Here is a 25,340-nt window from a genome sequence, read left to right as displayed (position 1 = left end):
AGGACGCTCTGCAGCTCAGGGCCCATGTGGTGCAGACTCAGGTAGGAGTCACTCACACGGTAATCATTATGTTATAGTGTTTACTATATACCAGTCACTTTTCTAAGGGGCATGCATGTGGTAACTAATTTATCTTAATAACTCTGTGAACCAATTGCTTTGATTATCCTCATATTCAGATAAATGAAGTGAAGCAATGAGAGTCCTAATTTGCTGAATAATACCCCACTAGTGACTGATGGGGCCAGGCTTGGAGCCCTGGCAGCCTGGCCCAAGAGCCTGCACCTTTTGGTATAGTCCCCTCAATATGGGGACCATCTACCCCAGTTTGCCCAGGGTGGTATCTGTTTCCACCTTTAATCATTAACAGCATTCATGCCCCTGTCCTGTGAGGTTCACAGGGAGATGGTCCATTTGTCGGAATTCATCACAAAATAAACAGGTTCCATTAAGTTAAACTGCTGTTTTGTTTTGTTTTGTTAGTAGGGAGGGGTCACTCCTAAGCCACAGCCATCTTTCTGCCTGGACTGTTGCACTCAAAAATATATCAGCTTAAATGATAAGCCATATAGTTACCAGGCCCACAAGAGCCTAAAGGGCTTCAGGAGCCAAAAGTACTTCCATTCTGGGCCCTTTAAAACCTCTCCCAGATTTTGCTTTCATTTTCTGTAACATTATTTACTTTATTGTTTCCAGGATCCTCACACACTGGCCCTGGAAAGTTGTTTTGGCATGTTTGTCTTTCTTTTTCACATTTGTCTTTCTTTCCCTCATCTGAGTATAGTAGTAACTTTTGTGTAGCCTTTAAACAGATACTAGTCTAATCTTCATTAACTTAAAAACCTAGGTAGGCTGTGGCCTCCTGGCAGTCAGTGCTAGAATATTTGCTCGGCTCTCTGGGCTGTTTGGGCAGTGCCAGTCCTGCCTGCAGGTGTCAGGCGCTGCGGCAGAGCTACGGGTAGGGCCATATGTGAGGGCCATCGGCAGCCTGCTTCCTCCCATTCTCCTCTTAGTACATGTAAATGTTATGAGTACATGTAAATGTTATATATAGTATAGTAAATGTTACTATAACATTTAAAGATCATTTTGTAAGTTCCAAAGCCAAATCTTGAGTTTCCAAGTGATTTACAAACAAGCGCATATACTTCTCTAGTATTCTTACAAACTGGGCTTTTAGTGTGGTAAATCCTATTCCAGAAGGTCTTGATGAATTGGTTTAGGAATCCTCTGGTGAAAGATCTGCACCATCACAGATGACACCATTGTAGAATCTTTTTTTTTCTTTTGAACCAGGGCCTTGCTCTGTTGCCGTCTGAAGTACAGCAGCACGATCATAGCTCACTGCAACCTTGAACCCTGGACTCAGGTGATCCTCCTGACTCAGCTTCCCAAGTAGCTAGGACTACAGGTGTATGCCACCACACCTGGCTCATTAAAAAAAAAAATTTTTTTTGTAGAGATGGGGTCTCATTATATTGCCCAGGTTGGTCTTGAGTTCCTGGCCCTCAAGCAGTCCTCCCACCTCAGCCTCCCAAAGTGTCAGGATTACAGGTGTGAGCCACCATGCCCAGCCCTGCAGAATCTTTAATTCCTCTTTTCGCCAGCACCATCCCTGGCCTCTGCAGCTTTGACTTTCTTTTCTTTCCTTTTCTTTTCTTTTCTTTTTTTTGAGATAAAGTTTTGCTCTTGTTGCCCAGGCTGGAGTGCAGTGGCACAATCTCAGCTCACCGCAACCTCCACCTCCTGAGTTCAAGTGATTCTCCTGCCTCAGCCTCCCAAGTAGCTGGGATTACAGGCATGCGCCACCATGCCTGGCTAATTTTGTTTTTAGTAGGGACGAATTTTCACCATGTTGGTCAGGCTGGTCTTGAACTCCTGACCTCAGGAGTTCGAGGCGTGAGCCACTGCGCCCAGCAGCTTTATTTTCTTCCTACATTTTCCCCTGTTTTCATGAGGCATTGCTTTATCGAACACGCCATGCCTGTTTGTGTTTGGGTTCACTTTTCTTTTCATAATCCAAAGAATCACAGATCATACCAGTCATGTGGCCACTACTACAATGAGTTCTGCCTCCGAATGCAAAGATGACATCTGCTGTAGTCTGGTCCCTTTGGGCTAGTTTTTCTCCAAATTCCTATCTAGGTACCACTGCCTTCCCAGGGTAACAGCAGTCTCAGGCCATCTGTTTCCACTGAAGTGGTCACCTGGTCCTGAGGCCTCCCACCCCAATAGACAGTGAGTGTGTCATTCAGGATGGAGGTCAATTGTTAGGCAGCCAAGGAAGAAAAAGAAAACTGATTTTTAAAAAAGAGGTCCAGATCAGGGGAATTCAATTAACAGCCTGTAGCCTAGTTATGCCAAATTCATTTTCACATGGTTCATGCATCCTGAAAAGGGTAACAAGTTTGCTGGATTTGCGTATTTCAATTATAAGTTGAATTAAATGCAGCAGCTGCAAGCATCTTTTTCTTTTTTTGCTTCCAAAACAATGAATCAGAGTTAATCCACAGTTATATTTTCCCCAAGCACAGCAGAAAAGTTATGTGTGTATTGTCGGGAGACAAAAATAAATTGTTACCCTAACCCTTTTGTCCCCCAGTTATCAGCTTTAAGCCTCATGGAATGAGCAGCACCAAGGGTGATCATGGAGAGAACACAGTGATATAGTCTGCTTTTAAAAATCCTTGACATCACCAAGCCTGCCTTTTCTTCTCCCTGCATTTCTAGTTCACCAAACATCTACTAACCTGAGCAAGAAGATGCCTAGAAATCAACAGGTGGTGATTCCTGGGCATATGAGACGAACAGTGGGACTGGAAGAGCAATTTTCAAAAATGAAACCTATCTTGTTGGGGCTTAGGACACACCACCTCAAAATATGACTGAAGGAGACTAGAATATGCCACCCCAAAATATACTTCTCTGGCGTATTTTGAGCTGGTTATTCTGAGAAACTGCAGACATAGGAGTAGCTCTGAAAAGTTGTCACTTAGTAAAAGAAATCTACATCTACAAAGGAAATCTACATTAGTCTAAGTGTGGTGGCTTGCACCTATGGTCCCAGCTATTTGGGAAACTGTGGTGGGAGGATCACTTGAGCCTGGGAGGTGGAGGTTGCAGGGAGCTATGATCATGCCACTGTACTCCAGTCTGTGACAGAGCAAGACCCTGTCTCAAAAAAAAAAAAAAAAAAAAAAGGAAAATCCAAGCTGCTGAGAATTCTTCTTTCTGCTGATACTTAACGCTTCCATACTCCACATTCCCCCACTCCTTAAGCCCAGTACCCCTGTGCTCCAGTGTCCAACAGCAGACACATTTCTAGTGTCAGAACAGATATTTCCTAGAGGTTTGTGGGGTTTTAAAAATTATCTTCAGAGAATGTTTACCTCTAGCGGGAAAATGCTTCAGTCCAAACCAACGCCCCCTCCATACTTGTGTGTACTGCTGAGCATCATGTGAACTTAGGACAGGGAATGGGCAGGAGGAGAGAAGGTGAATCTCAGCCCACATGCCTGGCTGACACGGGAGCATAAGGCTACCTGGTCTGTTCATGAAGTCACAGTGGCCTAGGCCCGCAATGTCTATCCTCTTCATAAAAAGCACCATGCTTGTTAGGTTGGCTTCCTGCATTTCTGCTGGCTTAAGTGGCGTCATGTCTTTGGAGGCAAATTCTTCAGTGTACAGGCAGAAAAATTTTCCTAAAAGACACGAAGAAAAATGGCTTTAATATTTGTGGGTTGCCTGCATACAAGAATTGACAACATTTAGTATTTGTGTCCACAGCACTACCTGAAGAAGATGAGCCAAGAATCTGCTTGCGTATCTCTGCCTGGCTTTGGCTGATGGGCTGCATGACAAGCGAGTTTGCTCTTATTCTCGGGTTGTACACCTTTAAATGGAAAGACAGCATCATTAGCGTCAGATAAGTCATGATTTAGTAGGCTCACTGATCCTGAAGAGAATATGCTGTTTGCAGAACTTTACTCCATGAAATGCACCGCTACAGACTCATTTTCTTGGTACAATATTTATTATTGTTTCACTTGCCTTGAGATGGAAACTGCAAGTGCTTTGATAAATGGATTTAAAGGTCGTCTGCTTTCATTGTGGCTTCAATAACTATGGGACCTCTGTGTCACTGCCAAAATACTAGCACTGTCACTTCTCAAAGCACTGTACTGGTGAATGATAACATATCTTCATATGCCACACAGAGAAAGGGTTCTTACTTGATAGTGCCATGTTTCTTTATAGTTTTGTTCAAATCAACCAGGATCTTGGTGGTCTCACCTTTACAATACATACTGAGAGTTCCGGTCATAACAGCTAATACAGAAACTGCATATGGCACTAACAATGATTTTCCTTACAGGTGGTTCACGGGGGCAAGTGACAGCCCTGGTTTCTCTGAAGGCTGGACTAATTCAATCAAGATCAACTCTAAGTGATTTCCAGGGAACCTTCATGACTGTTGGAATTGCTCTGTCATAATAAGGCAGGGATATTTAGAAGGCTCATAGTCTCCTGGAGGGATAAAACATCTCAGCACCTAGTAATGGTAAATTAGTCAATATTTTTTAGTTTCCTTTCAGATATCAAATGCTATGATTTTCTGAGGTCTTAGTGTCAGAGTTTGAAATACCTTGTTTTCCTTTTTTTTCTAATTTTTATTTAAAAGTAATAGAGAATATTTTGTAATTAGGATGAAAATTTTATCATGTCAATTATAAGCCAAAAATTGCTAAAATAAAGTCAGTCTACTTGAAACAATTTCTAGTAAGTTCTCTGGGGTAAGATACTAATTACTTTGATAAAGGGGTCATCAAAATATCCAGTAAAATGTTCATAAGAAAAGATTAGTTTAAGAGTCAAACAATTTGCTTTGCTAGTACCTTAGCTAAAGAAAAAATACCATTAAAGATAACTATCACCTTTATGCTCTAGTAGTTGAGTCTTTCCTCAAAAGTTTCTCCTTTGGCAGCTCAATCAATTTAATTCATTTCCAAACTTCCAACATGCTAATGAAAGACAGTAATACGTGATCAAGACTTTTGTTACTGGCTGCAATAATTCTTCTTTGCACTCATGACCAAATTCAAAGAATCCCCAGGTCACATAGTTCATCCTCACTTCCTGATCAGTAAAATGGCAGGAAACTGAGAAACTGGTGCTTGACAATTATTAGCAGTCTGTTTAACCTACTCAATAATAATTACCTTTCTTCTTTCCACACCTACATCGATAACAAATTTGACTGAGTTACTCCAGATCAAAGACTCTCCAGAGCTAGTAGTTACCACCACTCTTCTCTGATAAACTTGGCATTTTTTTTCTGTTTCATCGAGTGGCTTGAACAATGAACATTTCTCTTTTGGATACAAAGGAACCACCACCAGTTCTCCAAGATCTGGGTTTAGGTTAGATCCTTGATAGACAATTTCATAGACTTTCTCAATATCCTAAAGGAAAAAAAAAAAACAAAACCCATGAAAATAAAATACAATGCAAACAACTTCACTATGAAAAAAATGTCTGAATTACATAAAATTTTAGGCAATACTACATAACAGATACAGAGAAAGAAATGCCTGTGTTGCTGCCTACATGTATCTTTAAATAAGGAAAGATGCACCTAAATGAGAAAACATCTTTTGGGAAGTTAAATAGAATTTATATTGTTTTCCCATTTAATTTCGTTAGATTTCACTAGAAATCTAAGTAAAAAAGATAACTTCCCACAACTGCCATAGTTTTTCCAATTCCGTTCTCCAGGTCTCTAGCTTATGTCTCTTTCCTTTCCATACCCTTTGTAGAATGGGATTGAACTCACTCAAGGGTTTTGTAGGAAGACAGAGCCATCTAGAAGAATAGCAAGGTATCACAGGTCGCTGAGAACTAGCTGAGCTGTGCTTGTTTCCTGATCTGCTAAGCGGCTCCCAGGAAGCTGGGCAGAGGCCACTCCATGGGGTCCCACATCAGCTGGTACATAGGTACAGTCCCTTGCTTGCACTTCCCTTTTCCACATATTTACTTGGGGCAGATTTTTTTTGACCAAGCAAACAGCATGGCTGTTGATCCTAACGAGTGAAAACTTGCCAATTGGAATAATGAGAACAAAATGATTTCTCCATTCTTATAATTCTGATTACTTCACTTTACCCCTCATATTAAGGAAGGATTGTTTAGAAACTAAAAGGAAGGCCAGGTGTGGTGGCTCATGCCTGTAATCCCAGCACTTTGGGAGGCTGAGTTGGGCGGATCATTAAGTCAAGACATCAAGACCATCCTGGCCAAGATGGTGAAACCCCGTCTCTACTAAAACTACAAAAATTAGCTGGATGTGGTGGCATGCGCCTGTAGTCCCAGCTACTCGGGAGGCTGAGGCAGGAGAATCACTTGAACCCGGGAGACGGATGCTGCATCATGCCGACATCGTGCCACTGCACTCCAGCCTGGCGACAGAACGAGACTCTGTCTCAAAAATAAATAAATAAATCAAAAAAGAAATTAAAAGGAAGAGTACTTGAGCTGAGCTGCATCCCCTGAACCTGGCTGCTGGTTGGCCTTAGGAGGACATGCATTCATTCCTCCCAGATGAGTCCATCAAGCAAGCTTCTCATTGGTGCAGCTTAACAGCTAACTTGGATTTGGAAAAGGAGATTTGATTCCAGTAGCCCATTCATGAGCAATTTCCCATCAAAATAAACTTTTCTTTTTTTGAGATAGAGTCTCGCTCTGTTGCCCAGGCTGGTGTGTAGAGGCGTGATCTCGGCTCACTGCAAGCTCCGCCTCCCAGGTTCATGCCATTCTCCTGCCTCAGCCTCCCTAGTAGCTGGGACTACAGGCGCCTGCCACCATGCCCAGCTAATCTTTTTTGTATTTTTAGTAGAGACGGGATTTCACCATGTTAGCCAGATGGTCTCGATCTCCTGACTTCGTGATCCGCCTACCTCGGCCTCCCAAAGTCCTGGGATTACAGGTGTGAGTCACCGTGCCTGGCCCAAGATAAACTTTTTATTGCATTGAAATATTTACTTTTATTCTCTTAGAATATGTGAAAAAATAATTATGGCCACTAATTCTTTATTTGGTTCTGGTTGCTAAAACTTTTTAGTCGTAGGTGAATTCTTCAAGTAATGCTGCTTCTAATGCTCTCTCACTGAGCTATTTCGGCTGCCTTGAAAGTGGGTTCTAATGTTGAATTTTATTTCAAATGGCAATAAAAAAGAATTTTTAAAATCTTCAGAAGGGAAAAAGCAGAGCAAAATAGAAATAGATATATAGTTTAGGCCCCTCAAGCACAGCTGATACAGGGCTTTAAGGCCATAATCTGCAGAATTTGGGACAGAAAAGCTTTAAAAAATATGCACCTGGTACTTCAGACATTTTGTTTATTCATTTTCTTGATTCTTACTCAATGTATGTGGTTTATTTACCTATGCATAACTTTCCTATAACTACCTGCACAGTTATGGGGAACAGCAACACCCACTGAAGGATGATACCTAGCAGACATCTAGCTCGCCAAAAATGAAAGAAGATCCGCAACTGCAGAGAACATTTTCCAGGAAAACCTCCAACCTAAAAACACCTTTGTGATAGTTTATTACTGCACAATAATCTGGCTGCATATTATCGTAAATCTCAATGTACGTTTTCTATTTCATATTTTGTTTTCCGGTTAAAAGACAGCTAGGTGATAGGAAACAACACGCTAAACATTCAGGGCTCTAAGTCTCAATTAAGTACCAAGACACAGGGCAGCCTGTGAATTACAGAGATTAATTCACAGCAGGTGTGGTGCTAAGCAAGTGGTTGGAGAAAATGTGACACACCTAATGTAAATGCATTGCTGTTTCACCAAAATGAGAATATTTCTGTAATTTAAAATATATTTCTTAATATAAAAAATGATAGGGCTGGGTGCAGTGGCTCATGCCTATAATCCCAAGACTGGGAGGCCAAGACAGGAGAAGTGCTTGAGGCCAGGAGTTCAAGACCAGCCTGGGCAACATAGTGAGACCCCCCCCTGTCTCTACCAAAAAAAAAAAAAAAAAACCAACAAAAACTAGCTGGGCATACCGGCACACACCTGTAATCCCAGCTACTTGGGAGGCTGAGTAGATAGATGGCTTGAGCCCAGGAGTTCGAGGTTACACTGAGCCAAGATCACACCACTGCACTCCAGCCTAGGCAACACAGTGAGGTCCTGTCTCTAAATAAATAAATACAAATTTTAAATGACAATTAGTACATTTGTATTAGACTGGTTGAGTTTGTTTTCATATGATATTTAAGTGTGATGGTAGGTTTTAAAGCTTTATATAGAAATCAAGAAAGCATCAAATAGCATGGGGGGGAATGATCAATAGCTTGTTAGCACCGATTTCAGAGCAAGACAAATCTTTCCAAGAGACAAATCCCAGCCCATAAGAGATGAATATCTTAATGATGGATCCTGACAAAAGTAATGAAAAAGAAAAGTCCATCAGGATACTGAATGGTGTTCTGCTTGTCAGGCAGATGGGGTAAGGAAAACCAGGTAACACCTGTGGAATCCAAGGCTGAAGCAGGAGAAAAAAACCTGGTGCCCAGGTAAAGTCTGCTGAAGCCAGCACAATGTCAGTGGCTGGCTTGCTGCCCCACCCACAGGGGAGGTCAGTTGCTGAGCCCCTGGACAATGAGGAGCTCACCTTTAGAGGGTCCAGTGCTCTGCCTTGGTCACAGAGGCTCAGAATTACAAAATCCTCTGGTATTTCATGGCACTCTCACTTTAACACTGCAAAACTGATGGTTTCTTAATAGGAATGCCTTTCCAGCCTGCCTTCAGGGGAGATTACGTATCTTTCCAAGTCCTGTGGCATTTACAGTTTCTACTACCAGCCTGGATAATGATGCATCTTCTAAAGTTGACAGTTCAAAAGTCACTCTACTATTAATTATAGTTTATATTAAACTTGTAAGAATCATGTACCCTAAGACCATCTGCACCTTAGTTCTGTTATGAGCTTTATTTTCCAAGATCCAAAATCCATTTCCAAATCCATTTTGGAATTTTTGCTTACCCTGACTTGAAGGATTACACCCATCCTATCAGTCTTAATTGCACTTTTTTTTTCTTGCAGAAATGTATGTCCTGTTTTTTTTTTTTTAATTTTTAATTTTTTTTTTTTAGAGGCAGGGTCTTGCTCTGTCACACAGGCTGGAGTGCAGTGATGCAATCATAGCTCACTGCAGCCGCAAACTCCTTAGTTCAAGCAATCCTCCTGTCTCAGCTTCCTGAGTAGCTGGGACTACAGGCCTGAGCCTGTACTTTTTAAATTTTTAAATTTTTTTGTTGAGTTAGGGCCCTGCTATGTTGTCAAGGCTGGTCTCAACCTCCTGGCCTCACATGATCCTCCCACCTCAGCCTCCCAAAGTGCTGGGATTACAGGCATGAACCACAGTGCCCGGCCTACGTCCTGTTTTTCACCTGGCAATTCTGACTCTCAAATATATTAGATTTGCTATTCTTCCCTTCCTTAGGCTTTATCTGGTTATACTGAGAAGCTCTAATTGTTCTCATAAATCCTATGTCTCCGTATTTTATTATTTTTCTCAGGACTTTCTTGAATATCTTGAATCATGCAGGATGAGGAGATGATAACAGAATAAATCACTGTAATAGGCAGATTTGCTATTCAAGAGAATGCATATCATCTACATGCAAAAAAAAAATGATAAATATGCAGTTACATTGAGGTTCTAGAAACAGAAAAAATTTAAGAAAACTAAAGTTCCCAAAGCCAGAAGGAGCTGTCATCCTTTATGCTTTGAGTATAAAATAGAATAAATACTTCTGAAAGTGTTTCTGAAAGCATGTGGATGTTCAAGAAAAGGCTCTGACAGACAGCTGAGCCACTTATCTGTTCAGCTGTGGCTCAGCCTACATCAAATAATTTCCTTTTTGGTTTCTGTTTAATGAGTAGAACCACTACATATTTGGGCCATGGTCTAAAAACTCGTGCTGCTTCTCTCTGTGGGAGAAGATAGGGAGAAAAGGCCAGGCAATTAGTCTCCATGAAGAGAGGTCTAATTCTGGAGATCCTGGAGGCTTTTAGATTCAGCCAACAGAGTACTGGGGAAAGAAATAGGGCCAGTGTAGCTGCAATTAAAAAAAAAAATGCAACACCAAATGGTACCTTGGCTGTATAAAAGCAGTAACAGAATGGAAATGATGCTTGATTGCACATTTCCAGTCATTCTTTTAAAGAGATGTTTTAAAGAAACTCGAGTTAAAGTTTTTTCTTACCTTTTAAGAATGGAGCCCCAGTCTAGGGAGATGACCTTCTCGGGTGGGCTATAAATGATATTTTCTGCCCATACGCCACTGACTGTCACAGGACTGCTTGTGGGAAATGTATTACTTAACTCTATGGTGAATGCTTAGGTGATATTCCTGATCTCCAACAAACACACCTGCTCATAGGGAGGCAGCGGGGAATGTCAGGGGAGTCAGCATGCACCTACTGTACCAAGAGACGACAGCTCACAGCAAGCATACGTAAGAGTCAGTTTTGCCTTTGGGGCAGCCCACTCTCTGGCCTGAGCCTGCTAGAGGGAAGTTGGCTCTGGAGATCATGTCTAGAGACTCCTCACCCGTATTTTGTTTTCAGAACTGCATGTGATTTTAGAAACACTTCCTGTTCTCCTTTCAGCACAGGTTTTATTTAATTAGGTGTGATGAAACCAAATATTTAAACAGTTAATTAGCAAACTGAAACCTGTAGGTTATTAAACGCTTCCCAGGTGAAATACCTTATTACTCTGTAAGGTTAGAACATCACTTACTTACTTGTTCACAGGCCAGAAAGACTACAATGTCACCTTTCTCACCCGAGCGGTGAATTTCAAAGATAAGGCGTAAAATAGACTCAAAGGAATCCTTTTGAGCCTCACTAAGGTACACAACCTCCACAGGGTGTTTATTTTTCACTTCTATGAGAGGCAAGTTTCCATAATAAGAATTGAGTTTGCTGATCAGGTGAGGTGAGGAGTTAATTATGAGCTTCAGTTCCGGTCTTGCTAGTAAAACATCTTTAAGAAGTCCAAGTAACACATCAGTTGCAATGCTTCTTTCATGAATATCATCTAAGATGATAACCCCATAGCTACCCAAAAAAGGATTGGACATCATTTCTCTTTGCAACATATCATCAGTACAATACCTATAAAGAAGAAACATTAAAGTTAGAATATTCTTATGCTAAGTCATGCAAAAAACTTCCTAACAAGAAAAAATGCCTTTCCTATATTCATTTCTCTAAATCAGTAATTCTAAATTTTTACTGGGCTGTAGAAGTTGATACAATCTACAGAATTATCACACACAAAAATACAAACAAAATTTATACCCAGTTTGTGTATGTTCCTGGACCGCCCCCTACAAAGACCATTCTGAACCCTAGGTTAAAGGCCTCTGACTAAATGTTTATTACAAATATTAATAAAAGCCTGCATCTAACTTTTGTTCTGAACTTTATACATAAAAAGTAGTATCATAGAACACTCCAGTCAATTTTTCCTCTCTCATTCATCAATGAAAGAATTTTGAGTAAAATTATAGACTTTTCAAGGAAAGGATACAAGAATAACCATCCTGGCTCAGGCTCATGGTCCAGCTAGCCCACTGTTTGGACAGACACTATTATTGGTGGTTCATTGTGGGAGATGATATCATTAAGGTGTCATCCAAATAATAAGCAAACAGAAGGATCTAAAAAGTAACCACCTATTTAAGGGCAGCATGAAAATTGGCTAAAATTCCTGGAGTGGGGAGGGGTCATTAGTGCTTTTAATGGACTTTTCCCATAGTTCTTGGGATGATTTTTTAAAACTAAACCACCTATTAGTCACTAAGCTTAATGAAAATAACTTTCTGATACTATTTACATATTTACCTGTATTATTGCTTGAAGAAACCAATCCCGTATGTTTTTTACCCATTTAAGGTATTTACTTTTATTTATTCTTGTACATGGCAATTCTGAGATTGCTATCCGTAGACAGGCCTGCCTGCAAGGTTAGCCCTTGGCTAGCATTTGGGAACTTTGATTTAGGGAGGGTTCTCACCATTCCTAGAACGATAAAGAGTAGTCTGCTGTGCTGAACCATTTGTACAGGCAATACGGTGTATGCTGCACATGTGCTTTCCTTCTGGGAGTCTGGAATTTTGAAACATAGTAGGCAGAGGGTGCCTCTACGGCCAGCCCTCAATAAAAACCCTGGGCACTGAGCCTGAGTTTCCCTGGTAGGGCACCATTTCATAAGATGTGAATGAAGTGCACTGTTTGTGACTCCACTGGGCGAGAGCTCAGGAGCTTGTGCCTGGGTTCCTGTAACCTTCGTCCCATCCACCATTTCCCTTTGCTGATGTTGCTTTGTATCTTTTCACTGCAAGAAACCTTAGTTATAAGTAAATGATATGCTGAATCCCATGAATCTTTCCAGCAAATCACTGAACCTGGGGGTAGTCTTGGGGATCTTGACACAGTCCTCAATTAACCTCTTTCGAGGGGAAAAAAAAAAAAAACGAAGGAAACAAACATCTATTAAACTAGTGCGAGCCAGGCATTAAGCTGGTGCATACATTTCTTATTTAATCTTCAGAATAAACCTTCAAAGTAGATATTGCTATCCCATTACTATGACTCATTTATAAATAAGAAAATTGAAGTTCAGAAAAATTCAGTATCCTATCCAAGGTCACAAAGCCAGGGATACGGTCAAGATTTAAACCTGGATATTTGTTCTATCTGATGTCACTGTCAAATTATAAAGATTGCTTCCTTGGCCTTGTAGTTTTGGTGATAAAGTCCCTGTTCTTTGTCTCTGTATCTTTATGAGATCAAAGTGCATGCTCTCTGCCTTTCTTTTCATACACATTCTCATCCTGTGTCTTATCAAATGAGCAGTGATAAATTGATTCCTTTCCTCAAAAAAGAAAGCATCTTGAATACTACAGTATTATACTTTGTGCAAGATGCCAACAGATGCATTGAAATCTAGTTTTCAGGTCATCTTTTGCTGAGGTTAATTAGTATATTAATACCAAGTTACTACTGCTTCTCATGTCAAAACAAATTATTTTAATTTATGGTACTTCATTAACGTTAGAAATTAAATCTCTGTTTCCTTTTCAGCAAAACTGACCTAAGCACTGATCTTATAGGAAGTAATGCTGCCCCATAAGATTGACGAGGTATATGTGTTATATAAATACATCTAGGCTTAATTAAAAAAAAGAGAAGGTGGTAACTTATTAAAAACTCCAGCAGACTCATCCAGCAGGGCCTAGCCTTCCAGATGATTATATAAGGGAATTGTGAAGGCTCATTCCTAAAACTTACTATATAAACCTACATTTTTCTGCAGTCCCACCTACTTAGGAGGCTGAGGTGGGAGATCACTTGAGCCCAGGAGGAGTCCCACATTACAGTGAGCTATGATCCCACAACTGCATCCCAGTCTGCGTGATGTGAGCAAGACTCCAACTCAAAACAAAACAAAACAAAAATACTTTTTTTCTATATGACACAAAGATATATTTCTGAACTTGATAGTTATGAGATATTGTGTATACGATGCTTTAAAAAGTGCTGTTAACTAATAAGTATGTAAAAAAAAATAGATATACTACCAAGATTTCAGGAAATGCAGTTTATATCTTTAAGGCTAAATTTCTAAAAGCTAAGACTATAATAGTTAAAAGTTTTATTAATATTTATGTTTTATAAAATTATTTGAGTTTAACCTTAATGAAAATTTGAGAACTTTCCAGTTCCAAAAACAGAAAATATCACCATTTGACACTATGAGTCACTTCTATGAGACATCTTGATATGTAGTTCCTAAAGACTATTTTAGGTATATAATATTCAGTTATTCACTGTTTCAAAAAAGGCCAGAGAAAAGCTTAAAGAAGAACAAAGTTGTTACATATAGCATCCAAAAAATAGTAGTAGGCTTAAAGATAGTTTATAAATTGCCTATGATGTGTTTCATAGATACTAAGGGGTTACCAAAAAAATGAAAAACACAGTATCAAATATAGACTACTGCCTTCTAAAATCAATGATCAATGTTAAATCTTCTGATTTAAATAGCTATTCAATCTGAGCTTATTCAAAATTATGGCTAGCATACCTCTTCAGGAAAATCAATCTTGTTCTAATCATAATTATAAAAATATAAGTATAATTATAATTATAGACATAGCTACCACATACATACACCATGCATCAGTTACATAAATGAAATAGTCCTCACAACAACCCTCAGAGCAAGTATATTAATCATCCACATTTTTCAGATGAGGCGACTTAAAGCTCAAAGAGGTTAGGTGACTTGTATAAGGTTACAAGTGAGTAAGTGGTGGAGACACTAATTTTACAGCCATGTTGCCTCCTCTCCAGAGCACAGAATACCAGAAAGAAAACTGGTATTGCTTTATTTTATCATAGGGGTATAGCTCTGGCCTCTTTCCTGTGACTCAAACCCTGTTTACAACAATGCATCAGAGTGTCTTCTGACTCTGCACTGGTTCTGGGGGCATGTCACAGTGGAAAAGAAAGTGCAATGTTCAGAAACAAGAGTAACTGTAAAGTGAAGATATAAAAGCAATGAAGAATAAGGCAGCCCAGCAACGGCAGAAAGAAACAGAACGTGCAAAACCTGTCAAAGCAGGCAGCTACTCTCTACCTGTCTCCATGGGTGCCTTTGTACTTCAGCCCACCAGACCTGAAGCAGCTGTGCCTGTTAAGAAAGGAATGCTATACACAGACTGAAACTAATACATACTTTAATATATAGTATTTCCTTTGGGTGTCAGAATTGAATGCTTGGGTTTTTCACCATAAAACAATCCTAAGTCCAACATGTGATAGATGTTTAAAAGGTGAGGCGTGTCTCACAGCGTTATTAGATTTCCCCACCATTATTTATCTTTGTGGCTTTCCATATTAAGAAATATCTGAGGCTGGGCGCGGTGGCTCATGCCTGTAATCCCAGCACTTCGGGAGGCCGAGGCCGGCAAATTGCCTGAGCTCAGGAGTTCGAGACCAGCTTGGGCAACATGGCGAAACCCCATTTCTACTGAAAATACAAAAAGTTAGCCAAGTGTGGTGGTGCGTGTCTGTAGTCCCAGCTACTCAGGAGGCTGAGGCACAAGAATCACTTGAACTCAGAAGATGGAGGTTGAAGTGAGCTGAGATCGCACCACTTCACTCTAGCCTGGGCGACAGAGTGGGACTCTGTCTCAAAAAAAAAAAAAAAATTCTGATTCCATATTATGATAAGGCTGTTATAATATTTCATTTTAAAAATGACTACATTAAAGAGACCTTTTAAAGGGTTTTCAAAGTCTAGATGGTATTAAAGATACAATATTAACTTTAGAACCTAGTCAGAGCCATCATTTAATTAAAAAAATAATTCAAAGGGCTACTTTAAAATGTCAAACAAACCAACCAACCACGAATCTGCTTAGGGATCCTTAACCCTTTCAGGGTCCTATATCTTGTCCTGTCCAGCTCTTTAACTAGTTTGTGAGCTCCTAAGAACCAGAGAGGTTTTTATGTTTCTTTTGTACCACTCATGTACCATTTACACAATAAGCAATTTATAAATACATAGTAATTTAATGACTCAGGGACATAATTGTTATACTAGCAGAAGGTAATATATCTTCAAGAAGTTCAAGTCAGAGTGCTGATGGTCTAAAGACTTTCCCCTATGATTTGACACTAGCCTGAAGACTGTCTTCTATTTTTGAAGATAAACATTTGAGGGAAAGTAGCTTAGTACAAACCAAATGAGCCCCACGGGCTTTCCTTTTTTTCTGGGACAGGGTCTCACTCTGTCACACAGGCTGCAGTGCAGTGGCGCGATCACAGCTCATGGCAGCCTTGATTTCCTGGATTCAAGTGATCTTCCTGCTTCAGTCTCCTGAGTAGCTGGGACTATAGGCATGCACCATCATGCTCATTAATTTTTGTATTTTTTGTAGAGATGAGCGCTCACTGTGTTGCCCAGTCCGGTCTCAAACTCCAGGGCTCAAGCAATCCTCATGCCTTGGCCTTCCAAAGTGCTGAGATTATGGGCATTAGCCACCGTGCCCAGCCCCATGGGCTTTCTGAATGGAGAACAGAACCACACCAGAGTGCAGCACTAGCTGGGATAGGGCAAAATCCCTTCCACTATCCAATTTACTGAACATCCTCCTGGGGATGAGCACATGAGACTTCAGGGATATGAGTATGTGAAAAACCATCCCTGCCCTGTTACACTAAAGCAGAGCTTCCCAAATGGTGTGCCATGGCACACTGGTATGCCACACAAAGGGGTTACAGAGGTGCACAAATAATGACCCCGAGATACTTATCTACTTGGCTCTTGGAGTGGTCAGGCAATGCCCGGGGCAGCTGAAGCCCGTGGGATGGTCATCTCTGCCTGCAGGCAGCTGTGACCATTTCCTTGAAGTACTGTATGGATACTATCACTTTCTATGAGGGCTGTAATATAAAAGTGCTCGAGAAGCACTAGCCCAGAGCAGTGATTTTCCAATTTCTTTCTCCTTTTTTTCCCTTCTTCTTTCAAGCTCTTGGAAATCCTTATTCAAAGGAAATCTCATAATGAAGCTAAGCACAAAACAGATACCACAACTTGCAGTAGCCACAAAGAAGGCTCCTTGGAACGCAGAAGCCTCTGAAAAGTACAGTTAGAGAAACACGGATCGAAGTCATGATGGAGGCTGACACCAAGTTTTCCAGAAGCCCCACAGAGGGTTTTCTAATGTACCTTACTGGAGGGGCAGGGAAGCCTTCCTCGAGTAGGTGACCGCTACACTGGAGACTGAGTGACTAGGAGGAACTAGCCAGGCTCAGAAGAGGCCCGGACATGCTGAGCACAGGGTGGGGCAGGTGTACAGGCACAGGCTGTGGAAGCACAGGCCACACAGCATGCTCCAGGTGTCCATGTGGCTTGCACACAGGCAATGATGTGGCCCCTGCATGAGGCATAGCTCCAGAAGCACATGCTTGAAGGTTCTGAGGGGCCAAGCAAGTTGCTAACTTTTTCCTGGGGATAATGGGAGTCATGGGATACGTTTAGACAAGGAATCCCTGATGATGCCAGTGTGGGAAAGCAACTGTTGCTTGCTGGCTGATGACAAGAGAGACCAGTTGCTACTGCACAGCATAGATGCTTAACAGGTAGAATGCTAGAATAATGCTGTTTCAGAATTGTAGAACCTAAGCCAACAATCACCAGCAGGGAGCAGACTGAACCCCGCAAACCAACCTCAGGATTGTTTCATTGGTACAGCAGTTCTCGAAAGGGATCACGTAGCCAACTTCATGACCAATGTTAACATCCATTTCATCTGCCACCCGCAGGGCGAGTTGGACCACAGCCTGCTTGTGGACCTGTGTGCATATCACGCCCCCGTGCTGGTAGTGGATGGAAAGACAATATTCAGCACACCACTGAGGAACCTGTAACAGGCAAAAATGAGACAGGATCAGCTTCTGCTGAAAATGAAAAATGAGACAGCTCTGTCTTATAGCAGGGTTCATCTTATAAGAGATTTTCTTTCATCAGTAAATCAGCAGTGGGCTGTATTACATCTTATTTAGTGAAACTCTGAACAATATGGATTATGCACAGAGTTACTGCTAGGAAATAAAGTTAAGAATAAACAGCAGTTACCAGGGACTGTGAAAGTTTGACTCCCAGACAAAAAAAGGCAGATAAAAATCAAGGGCAAAATGAAAAAAAAAATACTTTCAACCTCAACTGTGTTTCTGAAAAGACTAATGTATTTAGAGATTATTATTTTCTTTTTGGTTAGAAGAAAGGCTTCTGAAAATATGGCTTCTGTTATCAGCTATTGTGTTTTAAGCAATGTAAATTATAGATGGCATTTAGATAAAAAATAATGGCTCAAAATTAAAGCATTTACATTTAAATCCAAATGATCATAACAAATATCCAGATAAGCCTACTTAACATTTCTCTGATAATAAAAGCTAAAATATCCTGGTAATTTACCATCTAAATATAATTAAATAAATAAACCCATAAACCCAGTGAGATAGTCAACCAACCCATCTAGATTTGGAAAGAGTCAATTCCAAGCAAAGCTACTCTACAGCCATTTTATTTTAAAAATCCTTTTCTTTCTAAAATATATTATGGACCAACTGATGTTTATCACATTCATCTGTACAAGAATTATTACAGTAGAATGTACTGAATTCATCTGTATGCTACAATCTTAAGGCACTGTCAGTAAATTATGCATTGTTACATATGCATTTTAAAAATAAATTATTCCAAGAGTGTTTTTAATTGATCTAAGGTATTTAAACGTTGTAAAATTTCTAATTATCTTGAGGTCTGCTCTTTACAAGATTCATTATGAAATTCTTAGATCTGAATCCTCACTGTAATTTGAAAAACATAACTCACCAGAAATACAAGTAACTCCAAAATGAATGACTGCTGGAGACTGCAAATTCTTAAGGACTGAAAGGCAAATGCACTTCCTGCATTTTAAGATAGGTGTCAGCCTTGTCAACAGGTTGAAAGTTATCAGTAATTATTTACTCGACGCTTACTTTGTTCTATCAAAGATGAAAGTTTAAGATCCTGCGCTCAGGAAACATGGAATCAAGGCAAGACCCAGGAGTAACCAGGCACCTAAGGGACTGGCTGGCCATTAATTTGTTCCATGTAAACCCCAACTTTTCTAAGCTTTAGTTTTCTTACCTGTAAAATGAATGGACTGAATGAATGAGAATTATCCTTCAAGTCTGAACTCCTGTGTCGTTTTCTCCACAAGGCTTGCTGCGATCCCCTAGGTATCTAGATCCACAGTGTGCTTCCCACTGTGGCAGCCATCACCCTCCTGAGGTTACCTGTTTGTTCCTAGTTCCCCACTACCTAACATCCCCTCAAATGAGCTCTAAAAGCAGAGAGCTATCTGTGTTGGTCACCAGATTATCCTAGTACTCAGTAAATATTTGTTGAATGAATAATTTCTTACACTTTCTAGAAATAATTTAAAATTCTGTGATTCTACATAGTCTAAGATTCTACATAGTCAAAGAATTTACATAAAACTTTACCTCCTTTATTCCTTAGCAAGTAATTTTTTATTCTTGCCAACTCCTTACTTTTAAACTAACTGCCTTCATGTCAGGGTCCACTATCTAGCGTCCCTAGCCAAGACCTCAAACATCATTCATGTGAAACGCTGTATTGAAACCACTTGTTTTTAAAAAATTTTCTTTAGGCCCCGCGTGGTGGCTCATACCTGTAATCCCAGCAATTTGTGAGGCCAAGGCAGGTGGATCACCTGAGGTCAGAAGTTCAAAACCAGCCTGGTCAACATGAGGAAGCCCTGTCTCTACCAAAAATATAAAAATTAGCTGGGTATGGTGGTGTATGGCTGTAGTCCCAGCTACTCGGGAGGCTGAGGCAGGAGAATCGCCTCAGACATGAAGGCCAACACCCTCATGTTACACATGAGGAAAGAAACTTAGAGGTGTGACTTGTCCAAGGTCACACTGCCAGTAAACAACATGACCAGAACCAATCCATATCTTCTAGTTTCTTGGCGAGTATAATTTCCACTACATCACAGTTGCTTCTAAGCATCTTTATACAAAGGTGGCAACTGAAGCCATGAGATTCTCAGGCAATCAGCATTTTAAATTACTCTTTCTAGGCCGGGTGCGGTGGCTCACATCTGTAATCCCAGCACTTTGGGAGGCCGAGGCAGGTGGATCACTTGAGAGGTCAGGAGTTTGAGACCAACCTGGCCAACGTGATGAAACCTCATCTCTATTAACAATATAAAAATTAGCCAGGTGGTGGGTGCCTGTAATCTCACCTACTAAGGAGGCTGAGGCAGGAAAATCACTTGAACCTGGGAGGCAGAGGTTGCAGTGAGCTGAGATTGCACCACTGCACTCCAGCCTGGGCAACACAGCGAGACTCCATCTCAAAAAATAAAAAATAAAAATAAATAAAAATAAATAAATAAATTACTCTTTCTAGCCTAATGGTAGTATCCGGGGGACAGTACTATGATGACAGTGGGCACTGCTTTACATAGCTAGAATTGTTGCTGAAATAATACTATCCAGTTTTATTAAAACATTTGGACATGTTCAGCCTGGTTATTACACAAGGTCCAGGACAGCTGCTTTCAAACTCTAAAATTCCACAGGATTCCAATGATCATGAGCCATGTTCTCAAGCTTCTGATTTGGGCCCTTTTTAAAAACTGCATTTAATTTATTTCTCTTTACTCATGTAAACACATTCTGCAAGATTAGTTTATTACAGTATGTTGATAATGGTATAAACATTATACATTCCTGGAAGCACAACAAATATACCAATCCAACAGTCTTCATTTTCCTTTTCTGCCTTCCTCTACATTAGAGCAAACTATTTCACCTATGAGGCAAAGACATTAATTCAGAAATGGGAAAAGGCCTTCTAAATATCAGTTAAAATAACCAGGAGAAGACTGAACAGATCCATATTGTGCTTAATGTAGGAATGTTTGCTTACGTGGCCAAGTTAACAGTTGAGCAGAAGTCACAACAAATTATAGTGCACCTACTCAATTATGGCTCTGACCACATAGGATGCAGCTCCCCTTCCAGTAACAGCTACTGGGAGACAGTTAACGGTAAGCAATGCAAACACAAACTGAAAAGGTTATCTCTAGCCAGAAAAGAGAGAAACATGAAACGATCTGCCTTATTTGTTACAGTTATACAGTTGTACATGCCTTCTGAATCACTCTGGGCAAGCTAAGCAACATACTGAGGGTTGATTCCTTAACAAACTTGAATTACTGACTGAAAACTGTTACGATTTGGCCAGTGTCGGTAATCTGAATATTTCACATTTCAAGGGATACTGAGATGGCACCTTTACAAAGAACTCTCGCCTTCTCTGCATTTATAGTAAATGTTGTATCTGTTGTTGGTATTGACCTTTCTTGTCCCAATTCTGCTTCTCTTCCGGGTACTACTTAGCGACTTCTTCATTGTCCCGGTTGCATCTTTGTCTTCTCACCAATGAATTACATGCCTGGTAGAGGTTTTGTTTCTGCCCCATGGTTCCTCTTTGGAAGATATTCCCCCCTAGTATTAAAAAACATTATTCTGGATGGACTAACTGCCAAGTTGGCACTATGGGAACTAGAAAAGCTTAAATAGTTGTACCTTTCTATGAATCATTTGGCTTTAACTTTTTTCAGAGAAACACTGAATTCTGGGTCACTTTGTGACTGAGTACTTAGCAGAAGTTGCACAGTATGGTGAAGAAACAGAAAACTGCTCCTCTAACACATAAAAAAAGCCTATTTTCACAGTAATTTATCTGGGAGTTTGGTGATATGCAACCCTCTGATTTATACATTTGGTCTGGAAATGCTCCCTAACTAGAATCAATACTTCACATCTTTTTATTCTGAACTCACCGAATACTTTTTTTCGCGCTTCTCAATCCATTTTCTAAATGCAGTTTTCTGTACTTCTGATGTGCCATTTGCATAAAGCCAGAGCAGTGGGGCCTGCCCTATGCTCTGTCCCAAAGCCCAGTTGGAACCAACTCCGGGGCATGCAGGGTAAGCAATCGAGGCATGAGAATGTGCATCCCTGGCCTCTTATTGCCTGCCTGAAAGGAAATCACCAACACTCTGGCCAATGTGCTGCTATGACAGTAGGTAAGAGGAGTCCTCTGGGTAATCAAAATCTAATCTAAATAAGGCTTTATCAGCCTAAGTTAGCAACTGCAGTTCTACAACTTGCAAATTCAGACAGTGAAGCAAAGATGCTCCATTCCCGACTCCGGGCAGCACACAGAGCTTGGGCCGCTGGGTTCTGGGAGAGCTGGGGCCCGGGGTCTTTGGGGTGGGCTGTAGGGAGATCTCCTGTAAGAATCTGCAACCAGATCCAGATCAGAATCAAGGGAGCAGCAGCAGCATCACGTATCCATGTATGGTCTCATCACTGCCATTGTGGCAAGAGGACCTCTGCATAAGCTATGCTAGCGTAGAACTTTGTCCTTTCCATCTACTGCCAGTGATTGTTTCACCTCATCTAATGGATAATACAGTTAACTATAATTTAATATAGTTAAATGAGAATAAATGAAGTGAGAAAAAAAAGGACCTCCATGAGACACAAACTACTGTTCTGTTAGACACATACTAGTCCCAAAAGCCTCTAATCCCTTACTTTCGATCATCAGTTTGTCCATCAGGGCCTGAGTCCTCTTCTGCTTTCTTCTCTTAATGTCTCTAGGACCACCAATCCTGCAGCTAATGCCAAGGTCCCAATCACTCCCTTTAATTTCAGTACCAGAAAAACAGAATCCACAAGTTGAAAGGAATCTAAAAGACCACCAATTCACCCAAATTCACACAAACTCATGGTTTTTAAGTTTGTAAGTTTTAATGGTTTCAACAACATTCTTGTAAAATGCCTATGCCTGAGTATGCCCCTAAGGCAGCCATCCCACCCAAAGTGAGCCAATATATCAGAATCCATTACTGAGGAGCGAGGCCCCTTCTAAATCAAATGTCACACATCCCTGGGTAACACAATTCACATATATCTTGGTTTTGAGTGAATACAGGTAGAATCTACCAGCAGAAAATGGTGAACAAGTTTACCCAGTCAATAAAGGTACAGATGTTCTAAGCTATACAGCTTCTTAGTATCTAAGTTAATTCTTTGTTATATCATGCTTATTCACCTCACCGACCCATCCATTCATGGGAAATTTCAGGACAAAAGCTAGAGAAGGAGAAACAAGCAAAATAGACACTTCTAGAGATGTTTCTCTTTCAGGATCTTTCATAACTTGTCTGCAAAAAATGTCATAGGAAAAGATTCTATAAACATATGGGAAATTGTCCTCTGTTTCTCTGGGGCAGTCATAAAATAGACTTCACACTTCTGCACTGAAGACAGATGAAATCTTTAGGACCAAGCTTGGCTCTAAAGAAAGACTTTTTTCTTGAAAGGTTTAAAACTCTGAGGAACAAGAAAATATTCTTGCAAACTGTTAAAACAACAACAACAAAAACCAAGTTGTTTTCAGAAAACAACCAACGCTCCCACTATCTAAATTAGTTTAGAATAGATCCATTTTCTTATTTGAGTACTATTTTGATTTTTCTCACCTTGAAGATACATGTCGTCCCAATTAACAGGAAAATAAGCATAATTTATTGAAATAATTGAGAGATTAAAAATGACAAGATAAACCATTGCTAGGTATTAATATAACATATAATATATAACAATTCTTGCTCTTGAAGATGATAAATTCTAAAAGAAAACTCAAGAAGTATATTAAAAATTTTTTTAAACTGCAGTGTGGATGAGCAATTCTGAAACTACAATAAGAATTGTTCTTTCAAGTATCTTTACTTGTTCAATCTGAGAACAGGTAAAGATAGTGTGAATAACGTGAAGTCCTGTTTCTCATAGAGAAGTTATGGATATGAAAACTGGGAAGGCTAGAATAAATCCTCTAGTGCTAAACTGGAATCAGAGGCATCAGCACAAACTCATGGTTTTTAAGACATAGAAAGATAGATAAAAAATATGAGAGGTAAGAACATAGAAATACATAGAAATAGAGAAAGACAGAAATAGAGCTAGAGAGAGAAACAGAGCCATAGATAGGTGGACAGACAGAATGAGATGTGTGTGTATTGCATTCACATACATTTATTTCCTTGTTGTGTCCACTGAGATGGCCTAAAAGCAATGATAGGCTGGGTGAAGTGGCTCATGCCTACAATTCCAGCACTTTGGGAGGCCAAGGCAGGCAGATTACTTGCGTCCAGGAGTCCAAGACCAACCTGGGCAACATGACACAACCCTGTCTCTACAAAAAATACAAAAATTAGTTGAGTGTAGTGGCACACACCTGTAGTCCCAACTACTCTAAAGGCTGAGGTGGGAGGATCACTTGAGCCCAGGATGTCGAGGTTGCAGTGAGCTGTCATCATGCCACTGCACTCCAGCCTGGGTGACAGAATGAAACCCTGTCTCAAAAAAAAAAAGCAATGATAAACCAATGGTAATGGGTACTTAGTGTCCAGATGCTGGTTTCAAAACACAGTTCACCACTAAAAGGAACCAGGACTCCTGGAGAAAAAAAAAAATTGGTTTCCCTACACTGGCATGGGGAATGTACTAGATGAACCTGGAACATCTTACTGAGCCAGAAAGCAAAGACGTGCTCAGAAATAATGGGGAAATATCAAAAGGACAGAGAAGTCACATCAGGGGCAATTTGAACAATAAAGTTGGCTTAGTAATACATTATAACCCATAGAATAAAATAAGAATTTGAGTCCACACTGATACAAATAAATGATGAAGGAGAGAAAGCTCAGCCTTACAGAAAAATTCTAAATAATGTGTAGAAGGCATGTCAGAATTAGAACAATCATCTTTGGTTACTACTAATGTAATAATTCAAAGGTAAGAATCACCAAAAATGCTAACACTAGTGGATGGATGTGAAACTGCCTTTGCAGAAATTGTAACAGTGAGAAAATTATGATGGTGAAGGAGATCTGACCTGACCAACTCCATCTTGCCTTTCACTCCCAAACTGCCCTTAACCATTCCTGCAGTGGGCTAAGCTAACTTTTGGAGACATTTAGTTTACAGTTTAAATGATAATAGAAAAATGAAACCGCCTTTGTAAAACTAATGAAAGGACACCAGGTTAGGAGGATGAGAGGGGCCTGAATTCTGCCAAGATGTAAGTGTAGTTAAATGATTACCAGTCATTATTCCAGAGGTCACAAGATTTGTAACCTCCCTGTAAATAACATCACTATGATAGAACCTAAGATTGGCCTTCTGAGATGTCTTTTCAGGTTTTTGCATTTTTGACAACTGGATGGGCCTGTAACTGGACAGACCAGTAACTCCTCTGTTGTCCCTACCCAGAAGTGGACTCAGCACATGAGGACTGTTTTCCACACCTCTGTGACTGCATCCTCAGCCAATCAGCAGTACCCATTCCCTAGCCCCCTACCCACCAAACTATCCTTGAAAAACTCCAGCATCCAAATTGACAAAGAGGCTGATGTGAGTAATAGTAAAACTCCTGTCTTCTGTTTAGCCAGCTTTATGTGTATTAAATTCATTCTCTATTTCAATTCCCTTGTCTTGATAAATTGGCTCTATCTGGACAACAAACAAGATGAACCCATTGGGTGGTTACAAATGTATAATGAGAAA

The 25,340-nt window shown here is 40.3% G+C and overlaps 2 protein-coding genes across 9 annotated transcripts in view; one reads left to right on the top strand and one right to left on the bottom strand.

Annotated features, from left to right (window-relative positions):
- BCCI (BRCA2 and CDKN1A interacting protein) overlaps window positions 1-4,773 on the top strand; it is a 28,129-nt gene extending 23,356 nt beyond the window's left edge. For 2 of the 4 annotated variants that reach the window (XM_011722467.3, XM_011722446.2), the window contains exon 8: window positions 4,376-4,773. In XM_011722467.3, the coding sequence (XP_011720769.1) occupies window positions 4,376-4,494 (119 nt within the window). In that variant the 3' untranslated portion in view covers window positions 4,495-4,773. Of the gene's footprint in view, window positions 1-2; window positions 1,660-4,375 lie in introns of those variants that run through there. The other 2 variants (XM_071068945.1, XM_011722477.3) reach the window with 2 other exon arrangements.
- The window catches only part of LOC105470448 (DEAH-box helicase 32 (putative)), a 62,550-nt gene that overhangs the window by 11,088 nt on the left and 26,122 nt on the right, over window positions 1-25,340 (bottom strand). For 4 of the 5 annotated variants that reach the window (XM_071068934.1, XM_071068933.1, XM_071068935.1 and 1 more), the window contains 5 exons: window positions 17,341-17,534; window positions 10,838-11,210; window positions 5,220-5,462; window positions 3,793-3,892; window positions 3,543-3,701 (listed from right to left, as the gene is read on the bottom strand). In XM_071068934.1, the coding sequence (XP_070925035.1) occupies window positions 3,543-3,701; window positions 3,793-3,892; window positions 5,220-5,462; window positions 10,838-11,210; window positions 17,341-17,534 (1,069 nt within the window). The remainder of the gene's footprint in view (window positions 1-3,542; window positions 3,702-3,792; window positions 3,893-5,219; window positions 5,463-10,837; window positions 11,211-17,340; window positions 17,535-25,340) is intronic. The other variant, XM_071068937.1, reaches the window with a different exon arrangement.

This window comes from Macaca nemestrina, chromosome 9 (assembly GCF_043159975.1).
Source record: "Macaca nemestrina isolate mMacNem1 chromosome 9, mMacNem.hap1, whole genome shotgun sequence".
In the NCBI taxonomy this organism is placed as follows: Eukaryota; Metazoa; Chordata; class Mammalia; order Primates; family Cercopithecidae; genus Macaca; species Macaca nemestrina.
The sequence above is the reverse complement of the archived record's forward strand: the minus strand, read 5'-3'. Positions and strand labels throughout refer to the sequence as shown.